Genomic DNA, 17,884 nt, shown 5'->3' with positions numbered 1-17,884 from the left:
CCTTTGCACACGCTTGGCATTCTCTCAACCAGCTTCATGAGGTAGTCACCTGGAATGCATTTCAATTAACAGGTGTGTCTTGTTAAAAATTAATTTGTGGAATTAATTTCCAAGACCATGTCCATATTATGGCAAGAATACTGTAGCTCAAATAAGCAAAGAGAAACGACAGTCCGTCAATACTTTAAGACATGAAGACCAGTCAATCTGGAAAATGTTGAACGTTTCTTCAAGTGCCATCGCAAAAACCATCAAGCGGTATGATGAAACTGGCTGTCATGAGGACTGCCACAGGAAAGGAAGACCCAGTTACCTCGGCAGGCTTTGTAAGGGCTATTTGACCAAGAAGGAGAGTGAGGGAGTGCTGCATCAGATGACCTGGCCTCCACAACCACCTGGCCTCAACCCAATTGAGATGGTTGGGGATGAGTTGGACTGCAGAGTGAAGGAAAAGAAACAAACAAGTGCTCAGCATATGTGGGAACTTCTTCAAGAAAAGCATTCCAGGTGAAGCTGGTTGAGAGAATGCCAAGAGTGTGCAAAGATGTCATCAAGGCAAATGGTGTCTACTTTGAAGAATCTAAAATCTAAAATAAATTTTGATTAGTTTAACACTTTTTTCATTACTACATGATTCCATGTGTTATTTCATAGTTTTGATGTCTTTACTATTATTTTACAATGTAGAAAATAATCAAAATAAAGAAAAACCCTTGATTGAGTAGATGTGTCCAAACTTTTGACTGGTACTGTATATTAGATAAAACTGGCCTCCAATCTCTCCATGCAGAGAAGAGCACCTCGAAGACAGTCTCATCAATAATATTGTGTGTAGTAAAAACAGTAACTGAGGGGATCTGTTTGTGGCCATGCATCTTTTTTCAGCCCAGATGAGTGTAACTAACAGCACATCAGAATGCTGACATTTTATGTCAATAATTAATTTCATTGACCCCAACACCAGGAGTGAACTCTGGCTGTTGACTCATAGAAGGATTGTCCATTTAGTGGGAAGCCAACAGCTGTGAGTGATATTTTTAGGTGACCATTGTAATTCCCATAGCGAAGCGGTGTGGTGAAGACATCTCAGAGAGAGAGAGAGCTACAGCAAGCAGATGACAGAACACTACTGACCATGTTTAACAGTGCTAATGGTTAGGTGGAAATGACTTCATGAAATATAGAAACATTATGTTTATAAGCAGCATAAGCAATAAGTAGTTATCAGAAAATATAAATAGACAGTCAAAACAGAAGACGAAAAAATAGTCTCAAGAAAAGTTCCTCCTGCTCTCTCCGCTCCTCTGTGGCTAAAGTTGTGGTAGTGGTGGTGTGTAGGTACTGTGTATGAGAGCTTTTCATTTCAGCTTGTTATGCAGTCTCCTAGTCAATGTTGCCAAGGAATTGTGCTCCTCTCCTGTCCATCATATCAATCATACAAGATGAGCGTTTTGTTTGTTTGTTTGCCTTTGCAGCAGGTAGGACCGCTCCCTGGCTGCACATCACCGACACCGTCCCCACCGGGGTTTCTATGACAACGTCTGGCTGTTGAGGCACTCCCGGCGCAGGCACTGTGCTGGCTTCCACCAGTCCCCATTGTGACAGCGGCAAATGGTGCAGTCATCCACCTTCACTTCAATACCGGCTGGGATGATCGTCGTTCCGGCAAAGCAATTTGGACCTGCCTCATGGGAGCAGAGGAAGAGAGTGAAGAGAGATAGAGAGAAAGAAAGAGAGCGACAGAGAGGGAAGGAGGGAGGGGAGAGAGAAGGAGAAATGAGTGTGGTGGTAGTTTTCTCGGGAGGCTCTGTAAGAAGAGGATGGCAGAGTGATGCCTGCTTGGGGAGTTTCGAAGTCAGAACAGACACACAGATCCTTTCACGGGCATGCACAGATGGGCTTGTTTTTGCAACATTAAAGCGCTTTTCTTAGCCTGGCTCTCCCTCGACATAGAACGCTTTGCATTCCAATGTGCCGCAAGCAGAGAGGAGGAGAGAAGAGGAAGGAGAGGGCTTGACAGCACAGAGAGGGCTGGAGTACAAACACACACGCAAATGCACACATGTACACATGTACTCCCGCACACACAAAAACAAATGCACACCAACACACAGAGAGAGAAAGAGAGAGAAAGTCACTCCTAGATTCCTAGTCTGCATGGAAAGGCCTCCTCAGCCTCTGTGGAAAGTTTATTTGGTAGATTATTGCGCTAGCAACGGGCAAGATAGTGGGTTCGATTCCCATGACCACCCATACGTAAAATGCACACATGACAGTAAGTCGCTTTGAATAATGTTATAATGTATTACATTATCTTCCTACAAGACTTAACAATTAATGTTTCCTAGCATGCACGTGCGATTTGGTTCTGGGTGCTGAGATTAGGAAAGCCTAGCAGCCTATTTAATTTCTTTGGAAAAGATAATCATGTCCAGATTGTGTCCCTGCTCCTTGGCTGCATATGATCTTGATTCAAAAGTAATGTAAAGTAAGTAGCTAGCCTTGTCTGAACTGGAATGGCCTATAGGGCAGGAGCCTATCTCCTGTTTTTGAAGTGCGAGGTAGCTTGCTGTACAAGTACACCGCCTGGACAGGACACAAGTCTATTGCAGGGCCTAAATTATACATCAGTAAAAAGTCAAAGTAAATGCTCTACATCAAACAGGCAAAGCGTTTGACGCTTGTAGAATGTGGCAGGTTTGCAAACTATCACAAATTACAAAGGGAAAACCAGCCACGAGCTTTCCAGTGACGCAAGCCTACCAAACAAGATAAATACCTTCTATGCGCTCTTCGAGTCTAGCAACACTGATCTATGCATGAGAGCATCAGCTGTTCTGGACGACTGTGTGATCACGCTTTCCATAGCCGATGTGAGTAAGACCTTTTAAATAGGTTAACATTCACAAGGCGGATTACCATAAAGCGTACTGAGAGCATACGTTGACCAGCTGGTAAGTGTCTTCACTGACATTTTCAACCTCTCCCTGACCCAGTCTGTAATACCTAAATGTTTCAAGCAGACCACCATAGTCCCTGTGCCTATGAATGCCAAGGTAACCTGTCTAACTGACTACCGCCTCGTAGCACTAATATCTGTAGCCATGAAATGCTTTGAAAGGTTGGTCATGGCTCACATCAACACCATCATCAGACACCCTGGACCCACTCCAATTTGCATACCGCCCCAAAATATTCACAGATGACGCAATCTATATTGCATTCTACACTGCCCTTTCCCACCTGGACAAAAGGAACACCTATGCGAGAATGCTGTTCATTGACAACAGCTCAGTGTTCAACACCATTGTGCCCTCCAAGCTCATCACTAAGCTAAGGACCCTGGGATTAAACACCTCCCGCTGTAACTGGATCCTGGACTTGGTGACGGTTCGTCCCCAGGTGATGAGAGTAGGCAACAACACATCTTCCATGCTGACCCTCAACATACAGTAGGGGCCCCTTAGTGGTGCGTGCTTAGTCCCCTCCTGTGCTCCCTGTTCAACCACGACTGCGCGGCCCTGCACAACTCCAACAAGATCATTAAGTTTGCTAATGACACAACGGTGGTAGGACTGATCACCGACGATGATAAGACAGCCTACAGCAGGGGTGTCAAACTCATTCCACGGAGGGCCTAGTGTCTGCATGTTTTTGGTTTTCTCTTTCAATTAAGCCCTGGACAACCAGCTGAGGGGAGTTCCTTAGTAATTAGTGACCATAATTCATCAATAATGTACAAAAACCAGCAGACGCTTGGCCCTCCGTGGAACGAGTTTGACACCTGTGGCCCTCCGTGGAATGAGTCGGGTCAGAGACCTGGCAGTGTGGTACCAAGACAACAACCCCTCCCTCAACGTCAGCAAGACAAAGGAGCTGATTGTGGATTACAGGAAATGCGGGTCGAACACGCCCCAATCCACATCGACAGGGCTGTTGTGGAACAGGTTGAGAGCTTCAAGTTCCTCTGTGTCCACATCACTAAGGAACTATCATGGTTCACACACATCAGCAAGTTGTTAAGAGGGCACGACAACACCTCTTCCCCCTCAGGAGACTGAAAAGATTTGGCATGGGCCCTCAGATCCTCAAAAAGTTCTACAGCTGCACCATTGAGAGCATCTTGACTGGCTGCATCACTGCTTGGTTATTTTTACATTTCTAAAAATGTTCCTCTCTGGATTGTTGGGAAGGGCCCGTAAGTAAGCATTTCACTGTTAGTCTACACCTGTTGTTTATGAAGCATGTGACAAATAACATTTGATTTATATTAAGAAAACCAGACGGCATGATTTTCTTGTGTTTATTTTATTTACGGACTGACAGGGGCCCACTCCAACACTCAGACATAATTTACAAACACAGTACTTGTGTTTAGTAAGTGCTTCAGATCAGAGGCATTAGGGATGACAACACGGTAAGGTTCTGTATTTATTTTCTTAGTCAACCTTGTGTTCTGTTTCGTTGTGTTCTTGAACTTAGCCCTGTCTTTAATTTTTGTTCATTGATTTCTCCTGTGTTAGTTACTCACCTGGTCTCATCAGCTCCTTATTTAGTTCAGTTCATTCTGTTTGTGCCTTTGTGAAGTATGGTTCGTTTTGACTCCTAAGCCTTTTCCTAGCTCGTTTGTGAGAACCAGTTATAGCCTTCAGCGCTAGTTTTTATTCACCTGCCTGTTTGCCTTCCTCTGTATGACCATTGCCTGCCTGTGACCACGATTCCTGCCTTCTACGAAGGCGAAATAAACACCTGCCGCGCTCTGCGCATGAATCTGTCAGGGAAAATGTATGGGAGTAAAAGTACATATTTTCTTTAGGATTGTAGTCAAAACTATGTAGGGAATAGGGTGCCATTTCAGACGCACATTTAACTCAACCTTGTCTGTTTAACCCACATAGGGGAAATACATGTCAGGAATAATCATATGTAAAAACATCTCTAACTATAGTAATAATAGACCACTAGATACACCTCATAATAATAAGACACTGTCCACATCCCCACATGGGGAATATAACCCAGCAGAATCTAAAATATGCAGTTTTCTCTTTCTGATTTTTAATGCATTAAAATAGCTTGTCTCAATGCCTACTGTAAGCAGTCCTCAATGATCTGCAATACTGTCTCTTACTCAAGGTATACTACTGACTCCATCCAGGAGTTTAGTGTTTTAACAGATACCCAGGCATTTGGAAACACCCTTCAGCTACTCTGGAACAAACTTCGGTTTCCGGATTTCTTGCGTAATAGCTGAGTGAACACACTCGACTTGGTAGTGTAGCAGTGCAAGACTGCTCTGAACCAAATCAGAACCCGTGTCTGCTGGACCAAACAGATCTAATGGCATCAAATATACTGTATAATACATCAAACACTATCTAGCCTAGCACTACCTCCTTCCGGCACCTTAGGCTACCCATACCCCTCTCTTCCGTGCCCGGGTCGATTCTCCTCTCTGTAGTCTACTAAGATATGATAAATGCCCAATCAATCAACCTGTACCTCAATGGAGACATCGTGAGAGGCCTGATGCCAAGTCCTAATTCTCATTGATCCACCACCCACCTTCAGTACAGCTGGCACAAGTCATAGACAAACTGGGCAGAGGTTGATAAGAGAAGTGGGCATCAAGCAGCCCTGCCAAGTGTGGGTGTTTACGATGGGAAATGACACTTCTGAGTCACATCAGGAAGAAGGCACAATATGGGTCCCAAATGGCACCCTATTCCCTTTGCAGTGCAGTACCTTTTCTCCCCAATTTCGATCTTGTCTCATCAGTGCAACTCCCCAACGGGCTCGGGAGGCAAAGGTCGAGTCATGCGTCCTCCGAAACATGACCCGCCAAACCGCACTTCTTAACACCCGCCCACTTAACCCAGACGCCAGCCACTCCAATGTGTCGGAGGAAACACCATTCAACTGACGACCGAGTCATGCGTCCTCCGAAACATGACCCGCCAAACTGCACTTCTTAACACCAGCCCGCTTAACCGAGATGCCAGCCACTCCAATGTGTCAGAGGAAACACAATTCAACTGCCACAAGGATTCGCTAGAGCGCGATGAGCCGAGTAAAGCCCTCCCTGGCCAAACCGTCCCCTAACCTGGACTATGCTGGGCCAATTGTGCGTCGCCCTATTGAGCTCCCGATAACGGCACTGTAAAGAGAATACGGTGCCATTTGGGATGCAGTCACATGCAAGGACACAGTATCCACTGCCTGTCACCACTGCCTGTCACCACTGCCTGTCACAACTGCCTGTCACTGCAGATTATGGAAAAGACAAGGCTCTGAGACCTTGGGACATTGCTCCATTCAAAGCCAGTGCTTGTCTGTTAGTACTGTCAACAGGGATACATGTTACCTGTGTCTCTGTGTTGTCACATGACTGTCGATCAGGAATACAGTGACTGACAGGTCAGATGAAAAGGAATAGATAGACGCTGAAAAGACTAGTTCCCATGTGTATTTTCCCAGGAAAACTGTAAAAGAACTTTATGTAAGCTACATTTACTTGTGAATAATTTAAATGTATCTTACATAAAGTAAATTCATATTTAAATCAAATTCATAAGTTAATTTATATCCCTTTAGGATAGAGCTAGGTTGTTCAAGGCAAAACATAGCTACATTTGCATAGTCCTTAGGGATTCTCAGCTTAATATGCCTAAGGAAACTTGAAGAAAGCCTGATGAAGCCCTCTACAAGTCAGAGTACTTTAGTCAAAGTATGTGTGTCTGCTGATGCAATGTGAGTGTCCCATATGTCACCCGATGGGCCCTGCAATGTTAGCCGTTTTTGTCATTTTATTAGTAATATACTGTATTAATCAACAGTAGGATACTGTGTAAACTGAATATAGTAAATTACCGTAGGATGCACAGTAAAATACTGTACATTTATTTTACAGTACACCGTTATTTCAACAGTAAAACACTGTGAAATGCAGAGCAAAATAACATAAATGTGTTTTACTGTATTAATTATGGTGCATTTTGGGAAAATGGTGTGGGCAGGGAAAGAGTCTCTGACTCATTAACATATTTTAAGGTATGGCTTGTAAGAGTCAGAGTTGCAAAGAAAAAGCCATATCTCTCTCCAGTGTCTGTGTTCTTTTACCCATCTTAATCTTTTCTTTTTATTGGCCAGTCTGCGATATGGCTTTTTCTTTGCAACTCTGCCTAGAAGGCTGGCATCCCAGAGTTGCCTCTTCACTGTTGACGTTGAGACTGGTGTTTTGCGGGTACTATTTAATGAAGCTACCAGTTGAGGACTTGTGAGGCGTCTGTTTCTCAAACTAGACACTCTAATGTACTTGTCCTCTTGCTCAGTTGTGCACCCGGGCCCCCCACTCCTCTTTCTATTCTGTTTAGAGACAGTTTGCGCTGTTCTGTGAAGGGAGTAGTACACAGCGTTGTAATCAAGCCTACAGTGGTAGGCTTGATTACCAACAACGATGAGACGGCCTACAGGGAGGAGGCGAGGGCCCTTTGAGTGTGGTGTCAGGAAAATAACCTCACACTCAATGTCAACAAAACAAAGGAGATGATCGTGGACTTCAGGAAACAGCAGAGGGAGCACCCCCCATCCACATCGATGGGACAGTAGTGGAGAGAGTAGAAAGTTTTAAGTTCCTCGGTGTACACATCACGGACAAACTGAAATGGTCCAACCACACAGACAGCGTGGTGAAGAAGGCGCAGCAGCGCCTCTTCAACCTCAGGAAGCTGAAGAAATTCGGCTTGTCACCAAAAACACTCACAAACTTTTACAGATGCACAATCGAGAGCATCCTGTCAGGCTGTATCTCCGCCTGGTACGGCAACTGCGCCGCCCATAACCGTAAGGCTCTCCAGAGGGTAGTGAGGTCTGCACAACGCATCACCGGGGGCAAACTACCTGCCCTCCAGGACACCTACACCACCCGATGTCACAGGAAGGCCAATAAGATCATCAAGGACAACAACCACCCGAGCCACTGCCTGTTCACCCCGCTATCATCCAGAAGGCGTGGTAAGTACAGGTGCATCAAAGCAGGGACCGAGAGACTGAAAAACAGCTTCTATCTCAAGGCCATCAGACTGTTAAACAGCCACCATTAACATTGAGAGGCTGCTGCCAACATACTGACTCAACTCCAGCCACTTTAATAATGAAAAAAATGTATTAATAAATGTAGCACTAGCCACTTTAAACAATGCCACTTCATATAATGTTTACATACCCTACATTACTCATCTCATATGTATATACTGTACTCTATACTATCTACTGCACCTTGCCATCTTGATGTAATGTATCACTAACCACTTTAAACAATGCCACTTTTATGTTTACATACCCTACATTACTCATCTCATATGTATACACTGTACTCTATACCATCCACTGCATCTTGCCTATGCCGTTCTATACCTACCATCACACATTCATATATATATATATATATAAAAAATGTATGTACATATTCTTATTCATTCCTTTACACTTGTGTGTATAAGGTAATTGTGAAATTGTTAGGTTAGATTTCTCGTTGGATATTACTGCACTGTCAGAACTAGAAGCACAAGCATTTCGCTACACTCGCATTAACATCTGCTAACCATGTGTATGTGACAAATAAAATCTGATTTGATGATTTGTACGAGATCTTCAGTTTCTTAGCAATTTCTCACATGGAATAGCCTTCATTCCTCAGAACAAGAATAAACTGACGAGTTTCAGAAGAAAGTTCTTTGTTTCTGGCCATTTTGAGCCTGTAATCAAACCCACAAATGCTGATGCTCCAGATACTCAACTAGTCTAAAGAAGGCCAGTTTTTTATTGCTTCTTTAATCAGTGCAACAGTTTTCAGCTGTGCTAACATAATTGCAAAAGGTTTTTCTAATGATAAATTAGCCTTTTAAAATGATGAACCTGGATTAGCTAACACAACGTGCCATTGGAACACAGGAGTGATGGTTGCTGATAATGGACCTATGTCGTTTCCAGCTACAATAGTCATACACAACATTAACAATGTCTACACTGTATTTCTGATCAATTTGATGTTATTTTAAGGGACAAAAAAAATATCTTTCCTTTCAAAAACAAGGACGTTTCTAAGTGACCCCAAACTTTTGAACGGTAGTGTATATCATAAGATATCTTGTTGTAATTACAATTATTTTGAAGAGCAATGTATCGGTTACAGAAACGTTTTATTTGCTATGACTGTGACATGTATTTTTTATCAACCTTGGTTGAATGCACTGACTGTAAGTCCCTAATGACAAGAGCTCCAGCTAAATGACCAAAAGTGTAAATGTGTAAATGAAAACTTGCAAACGACGCTGGGATAAAATGTCGCTGCATGGGTAATTCTAATAATATACTGTAAATTTGGTACTATAAAATGGATTAACATAAAATGGATTACATTAGCTGTACTGTAAAATAAATTACAGTAACTTACTGGCCAATTGCTTTCAGTAAGTTACTGTAAATTTCACAGGAAATGTTTACAGTGTCGTCAGAAATAGTCCACCAGGGAATAGGGTGTCATTTGGGATGCATACTATCTGCTCAATGCTTCCAGGCATGAAGCTCTGCCCATCATCTCAAGAGCAGGTAAAGTGAAAAAGCATATCTCCTGCAGATTGGAACAGGCTACAAGAGTGGATCTATCCTCTATCCTCTATCCTCCCACAGACATACACTAGGAATGAGCATTACAGTAAACACTCCTCCTGCACACACACAATGCATGCACGCTTGTGGGTGCACACACAAAATCAAACGCACACACGCGTGCACACACAAACACACACACACACACACACACACACACACACACACACCACACACACACACACACACACACACACACACTCTCTCTACAACAGAGATGAATCTTGCCAGAGCTGACTTTGGTTCCCTATGGGGCTAGAGATGGCAGGGAGGCTCCCTGAAATGCCACCACCACGAGGGTGTCACTGTATCCTGTCTGTGTGGATTAGTGCTTCCTCCAGCTGCAGGCCCAATTTGTGCGCGCACTCGCGCCTGCGGGAGTGTATGTCTGTGTGTACAAGCATCTTCCTTGTACACCTTACAGCTCCAGTACCCTCTGTCAGAGAGCTTAGCCTATATAGGACAAACTGCGCTACAAACGAAGATACAGTCATTTTAGTGAACATAGGAATTTGATTGAAGTCTAAATTGGGACATTTATTTATTCTTTATATATACTGCTATGAGCCCATATCCCAAGTGGAAGCTCTTGTGTGGAATTCCTTTTCCTTAAGGATGCACTGAAATGTTCTTTCCTGTCTCTTGCATGTGAGAAGCCTTTCATTAGTTTGTTCTTCATTGTTTACGTGGAGCTAGTTTAATCAACTGTCAGTTTAGTCCCTTTTGCATTTTCCTTTGAGAGAGTTAGCCTATACAACGGCAAAATCATCATCATGACGTCTGACCAGCAAGACTATACCCTCATATTGTTTTTTTGGCTCAGGTAACAAAATGCCCTATCCGGATGCCCTGTAATCAATGGGACAATCTAAGCTACACGGCAAATTATTCAGTGTAAAAAAATGTATATATTAAACACTGAAAATGTTGAGTCTGTGGACCAATATATACACATGAACCATATTAAATTAACACAGGACTTAGTAGAGATACCACCCATGACTGTATTTGTTAGTGACAGAGACAATGTTGTTGTATTCATCCATTTTCGGTCATATGGTCTTCACCATGTGAGATCTTCAGTGAATATGTTATAAATAAAATGTTTTATTATTTAACACAAAACCATTAGTGATGGGAAAACTGAGCTTCCTGAAGCATTGATGTTTAATAGCCAATTGCATCGAAAATAGGTTCATTACTTCAAGCTTTGATCAACACAGCGTACATTGGTGGCCCCTGCTGGTCAAAATAATTTAGAGCTGCCAAATTATTATAGACGACGTCCCACACCCCATATCGCGTTTGCAATGTAGCCTTTTTGTTTCCTACCAAACCAATACCAAACCAATCAGGTGGTTGTTTGACAAAACAAAGCTTCAGACGTCATTGATCATGTGTTTCTGAAAAAGTGATAGACATACTGCTTCGAAGTACACTGCTTAGCGATTTCGACACATGCCTTGGAGCTCCTGTATCAAACGTAACATCACTAAATATCATACATATTTCATTAAGCCTTGTTTTGAGGGCCTAGTCTTACAGTAATACAGGGGCCTGAGACTCATACACATTTGATGTGTTAATTCTGCTTAGTGTGTTGTATTTAATTAAAGCAGTTGGTAGTGTCTTCATTAGCGCTCGGGCAACCCCCCAAAGTAACAATTGAATATACAGTAAAACATAAAAGATGCACGTCCTCGATTAAAGAGACTGAAGACTCGAATCATGAAAATATTGACATAGAGAAAGAGATAATCGTTTGGTTGGTTTCAACGTGATAAAAGTGTAATTATTCTGTAGTGTGTTTGTGTGTGTGTGTGGGTTGAGGTTCAAACAGTTACGTTTCAAGTTTATTTGTGTAATGAATGTGTAATGACTACTTTAGAAATGTAACTCTCCAGTGTGCTCACTATAAAAACACAAGATCAGCAAGAAATATAGAAACACACCAGCCTGGTTAACCAGACAAATAGCTATGTTCATCATTCTGTTTTGAGAAACAATGGTGAGCACAGCGTCAGTCTGGCTTACCAGGGTACATGTACACAACAACTAGCAATGCAATCGTAAGGTTGATATACATCAATTATTTCAGTAAAACGTACATGCGTGCGTGTCAGAAACACATGACAGTAAGTGCCCTTACCGTTTTTACAGATGGGACAGCACTGTTCTGGCTCGTAGACTGGGTTGACACACTCTGGGACGGCACAGTCAGAGACCACACAGTGCACCTCGTTATTTGGTTCGCAGCGACACCACTCACAAGGCGAAGGCTGGAGGGAAAGAGGGGGAGGGAGAAAATGGAGAGAGAGAGAGGGGGGAGAAAGAGAGACAGAGGGAGGGGGGAAAGATTTGAATTGCATTTGAATACCAATCATATAACTATTGTAACAACATGGTGGCAAGATTACTGTTAATATCAAGTTATAAGCCTTGAAAAAATACAAGGTTTATTTGACTGAACATTTAAAAGATCAACCCATGTTCACAGTAGGATGTCTGTACACTATTAGAAAAAAAGGTTCCAAAAGAGTTCTTTGGCTGTCCCCATAGGATAACCTTTTTTGGTTCCACGTAGAAACCTTTTGGGTTTAAGGTATGTCGTGGACGAATCAGAATTAGTTGGGTAACAGATAATTAAGATGTTTTATTAGTATAATATGCTTATTTGAGGTACTTGTCATTAGAAAGTGTCCATTGGACTCTGGTGTCTTTTCAGTTGCACGTCTACCTTAGCTGGGGCTCAGACACTTGGGCCCCAGAGAGGGGAGAGGTCAGACTTGTCGTCATGGGAATGTCTCTTTACCTATGCTTAAACCATGTGAAAGGATGGCGTGATTAATGGGGAACCAATGACTTGTCTCCACAATGTCTGTGAGCAAGTCACTCCCTCCTTTTCTTTATTGTGGGGAGGATTATGGCAGTAAATGGACCCTTGTATGTCCTCTCTTAGATCTCACACTTATCCTGGGATAATATATGGCCTAGAGGATCACTCCCCCCAGTGAGCCTGTCCAGGAGTAGGGTCAAGACGGGGTTTGCTTGAGATGGGAGTATCTAGAGTTGACAATTGATATATGCCATTGGATGAAATAGTTCTGTTCAATACCGTACCAGGGAGGGACGGTTCTAAGGAGACCAGATACTGGGCTATACCATTAATCCTGTTGACATAGCAGTTACTGTCTGATGTGTTTTATTGATATCTGTCATACAAAACTTAACCTTTGTGAACTGTTACTAAGTATCTGTGGTTTGTCAATGTACGTTGAAGGGGCTGTATCGTTGCTATAAAAGATCCCTGTAGCCATTCTGTAAGCACCTCATTAAATGATTCATTCGAGAGAATGCATTATTGGGGGTCAAGAACTTTTGCAAAAGTATCTTAATTAAGTATTAAAGATGTAGTTTAACTCGGACTGGTGTGTTTGTAACTCCTCATTTGGTAATGCGGAAATTAGCCACCACAGGTAGAACCCCATGTGGAAAGGGTTCTACATTGAATCAAAAAAGGTTATATCTGAAACCAAAGGGTTCTGCTATGGAGACAGCCGAATAACCCTTTTAGGTTCCAGATAACACATTTTTTCTAAGAGTGTAGGGTTACTCTTTACAAATCCACTGAAACTCCACTTGTAAACTGACAACTATGATATGATCTAGCAGTGTTCCTAAGCAACAGTGCTTAGCCTACTCAACCTTGGGGGCCATGCTGGAAACAGAGTGATTGAATTGGAACATCTCAATCAAGCCACATCAACCTGGGTATGCTTCCATTTGTCCCTCTCTACCGACTGAGATCCAACTGGTACCTAATGTCATGGCCGGTCTCCTATTGGAAAAAATTCACTGTATCTCCATGGGACTTAAAGTAAGTCCAAGGTAAAATAAAAGAGAAAAACGTCTGTCTGTAGCAAAAGGTAAATATTAAGCTCACGTAAAGAATATACTCCGTGGGAGAACTCAACCCAATTGAAACAGAATGAACTCCAACAGTAGTTGTCATGCCATGTCTGCATAAGCAGAAACCTTTAGTTTACCCACTGACCACATTTCGATTATAGTTTATACACTCTTAAAAAAAAGGGTTCCAAAAGAGTTATTTGGCTGTCCCCATAGGAAAACCCTTTTTGGAGAACCCTTTTGGTTCCAGGCAGAACCCTCTGTAGAAAGGATTCTACCTGGAACCAAAAGGGTTCAACCAGCAACCAAAAATGATTATTCAAAGCGTTATCCTATGGGGACCGCCAAAGAACCCTTTAAGGTTCTAGATAGCACTTATTTTTCCTAAGAGTGTACTACATGCCTTTTGTAGTATAGAATGTATGCCATCATGTTGTAAGCTACATTGAAAGCAATTCACTGGCTCTAGAGAACGACAAAACCACTATCTTTCATTTTCACATTCAACCACTGCAAAGGGTATCCTTTTAGCAATGTTAAAAGTCCCTGCAGCCTCAATGGCCTTTTCTCTGCCCCAACTTAACAGAGTGTGTGTACTAAATGTCACCCTATTTCCTATATAGTGTACTACTTTTGACCAGAGGCCTATGGGCCCCGGTCAAAAATAGTGCACTATAAAGGGAGTGGGGAGCCATTTGAGACAAAGCCAGAGAGATGTTGACTCATACATTTGGAGCGGTGCCGCCGCCTGGCTGGCGGAGTGTGTGTGTGTGTGTGTGTGTGTGTGTGTGTGTGTGTGTGTGTGTGTGTGTGTGTGTGTGTGTGTGTGTGTGTGTGTGTGAGTGAGAGAGAGAGTGTGGGAGTCAATAGGGTGATGAGAGACAGAGGAGAAGCCTGAGCCCTCTCAGTAGCCAGGGTGTTTAAACTTTGTACATAGGTAATTGCCAAACTGAGACTGTCCCACACACTAATGATCCCCTGTCTATGCCTTCAGTAACACTGTTTGGCCTCAGAGCCAAGGGCTCTTATCCATGGAAACGCTCCCTAATTGTACTGTGCTCAATGGTAAACAAGAACAAACAAACAAGTTTGTGCCTGAGGGTGAAATGGCAGTCTTTTCGACTGAAACTGCATGACTTTTACTGTGAAACCTCACTGTTAGTGATACAGTTGAAGTCGGAAGTTTACATACACTTAGGTTGCAGTCATTAAAACTCGTTTTTCAACCCCTCCACAAATGTCTTGTTAACAAACTATAGTTTTGGCAAGTTGGTTAGGACATCTACTTTGTGGATGACACAAGTCATTTTTCAACAATTGTTTACAGACAGATTATTTAAATAATAATTCACTGTATCACAATTCCAGTGGGTCAGAAGTTTACATACACTAAGTTGACTGTGCCTTTGAACAGCTTGGAAAATTCCAGAAAATGATGTCATGGCTTTAGAAGCTTCTGATAGGCTAATTGACATCATTTGAGTCAATTGGAGGTGCACCTGTGGATGTATTTCAAGGCCCACCTTCAAACTCAGTGCCTCTTTGCTTGACATCATGAGAAAATCAAAAGAAATCAGCCAAGACCTCAGAAAAACAGTTGTAGACCTCCACAAGTCTGGTTCATCGTTGAGAGCAATTTCCAAACGCCTGAAGGTACCACGTTCATCTGTACAAACAAAAGTATGCAAGTATAAACACCATGGGACCACGCAGCCGTCATACCGCTCAGGATGAAGAAGCATTCTGTCTCCTAGAGATGGACATATGTTGGTGCGAAAAGTGCAAATCAATCCCAGAACAACAGCAAAGGCCCTTGTGAAGATGCTGGAGGAAACAGGTACAAAAGTATCTATATCCACAGTAAAACGAGTCCTATATCGACATAACCTGAAAGGACGCTCAGCAAGGAAGAAGCCACTGCTCCAAAACCGGCATAAAAAAGCAAGACTACGGTTTGCAACTGCACATGGGGACAAAGATCGTACTTTTTGGAGAAATGTCCTCTGGTCTGATGAAACAAAAATAGAACTGTTTGGCCATAATGACCATCGTTATGTTTGGAGGAAAAAGGAGGAGGCTTGCAAGCCGAGGAACACCATCCCAACCGTGAAGCACTGGGGTGGCAGCATGTTGTGGGGGTGCTTTGCTGCAGGAGGGACTGGTGCACTTCACAAAGTAGATGGCATTATGAGGAAGGAAAGTTATGTGGATATATTGAGTCAACATCTCAAGACATCAGTCAGAAAGTTAAAGCTTGGTCGCAAATGGGTCTTCGAAATGGACAATGACCCCAAGCATACTTCCAAAGTTGTGGCAAAATGGCTTAACAAGGTCAAGGTATTGGAGTGGCCATCACAAAGTCCTGACCTCAATTCCTATAATTACACCAGCTCTGTCAGGAGGAATGGGTCAAAATTTACCCAACTTATTGTGGGAAGCTTGTGGAAGGCTACCCGAAAACATTTGACCCAAGTTAAAACCTCTCTGGGGTAGCTAGCGTCCCACCTGCGGGACACACTATTCAACAGCCAGTGAAATAGCAGAGCGCCAAATTCAAAACAACAAAAATCTCATAATTTAAATTTCTCAAACATAGAACTATTATACACCATTTTAAAGATAAAATTCTCCTTAATCTATTCACAGTGTCCGATTTCAAAAAGGCTTTACGGCAAAAGCATAATATTAGATTATGTTAGGACAGCACGCAAACAAGAAAAACCGCACAGCCATTTTCCAAGCAAGGAGAGGCATCACAAAAAAACAGAAATACAGCTAAAATGAATCACTAACCTTTGATGATCTTCATCATATGGCACTCATAGGACTTCATGTTACACAATACATGTATGTTTTGCTCGATAAAGTTCATATTTATATCCAAAAACCCTATTTTACATTGACGTGTAATGTTCAGAAATGTTTTGCCTCCCAAAACTTCCGGTGAATGAGAAAATCAATTTACAGAAATACTCATCATAAACGTTGATAAAATATAGAACAGTTATTGAAAGAATTATAGATACACCTCTCCTTAATGCAACTGCTGTGTCAGATTTCAAAAAAGATTAATGGAGAAAGCACACTTTGCAATAATCTGAGTACGGCGCTCAGAAAACAACACCACCATTATAGAAAGCCGCCATGTTGGAGTCAAGAAAAGTCAGAAATAGTGTTATAAGTATGCACGTCGGAATGCACTCCCAGGAATCCCAGTTCCACAATAAATGTTCATTTTGTTTTGATAATGTCCATATTAATATCCAAATACCTCCGTTTTTTTTGTGTGTTCAGACGAGTTATCCAGATGCGCCATGCTCGCGCATTTTGTTGAGACGAAAAGTCCAAAAAGTTATACTACACTTTGTAGAAACATGTCAAACGATGTATAGCATCAATCTTTAGGATGTTTTCATCATACATCTTCGATTATATTCCAACCGGACAAATCCTTTTTCTTCAGAAAGGAAAAAGAAAGCACCTTGCGCTGACGGCCACGCGCATGAATGATCTAATGGCATTCAGCCAGACACCTGATACAAATGTATCTCATTCCCTTCCAGGTCACAGTAGAAGCTTGTAACAACGTTCTAAAGACTGTTGACATCTAGTGGAAGCCTTAGGAACTGCAAAATGACCCCTAAGTCACTGTAGTTTGAATAGAGAATTAATAAAAAAAACTACAAGCCTCAGATTTTCAACTTCCTGGTTGGATTTTTCTCAGGGTTTTGCCTGCCATATGGGTTCTGTTATACTCACAGACATCATTCAAACAGTTTTAGAACGTTTAGTGTGTTTTCTATCCAAATCTACTAATAATATGCATATCCTACCTTCTGGGTCTGGGTAGCAGGCAGATTACTACGGGCACACTTTTCATCCGGACGTCAAAATACTGCCCCCTACCCTAGATTAAACAATTTAAGGCAATGCTACCAAATACTAACTGAGTGTATGTAAACTTCTGACCCACTGGGAATGTGATTAAAGAAATAAAAGCTGGAATAAATATTTCTCTCTACTATTATTCTGACATTTCACATTCTTAAAATAAAGACCTAAGACAGGGAATTTTTACTCTGATTAAATGTCAGGAATTGTGAAAAACTGAGTTTAAATGTATTTGGCTAAGGTGTACGTAAACTTCCGACTTCAACTGTACATACTCAGAAAAAAAGGGTTATAAACAGGTTCTTTGTAAGGCAAAGGGTTCTACCTAGAACGTTAACGTCTTAAGAACTGTTTTTGGAAGAAAGGGTTATTTGATTATTCTTTGGAAGGCAAGAATGACTCTGGAAGACAAGAA

General features: G+C 42.1%; 1 protein-coding gene across 1 annotated transcript in view; it reads right to left on the bottom strand.

Annotated features, from left to right (window-relative positions):
• Positions 1-1,179: 1,179 nt before the first annotated feature.
• LOC106582293 (von Willebrand factor C domain containing 2 like) overlaps positions 1,180-17,884 on the bottom strand; it is a 45,114-nt gene continuing 28,409 nt past the window's right edge. The window contains exons 3-4 of the mRNA XM_014165228.3: positions 11,819-11,948; positions 1,180-1,681 (exon numbers count right to left, since the gene is read on the bottom strand). Of these exons, the coding sequence (XP_014020703.3) occupies positions 1,530-1,681; positions 11,819-11,948 (282 nt within the window). The 3' untranslated portion in view covers positions 1,180-1,529. The remainder of the gene's footprint in view (positions 1,682-11,818; positions 11,949-17,884) is intronic.

The sequence above is a fragment of the Salmo salar genome, chromosome 21 (genome assembly GCF_965601325.2).
Source record: "Salmo salar chromosome 21, fSalSal1, whole genome shotgun sequence".
NCBI lineage: Eukaryota > Metazoa > Chordata > Actinopteri > Salmoniformes > Salmonidae > Salmo > Salmo salar.
The sequence above is the reverse complement of the archived record's forward strand: the minus strand, read 5'-3'. Positions and strand labels throughout refer to the sequence as shown.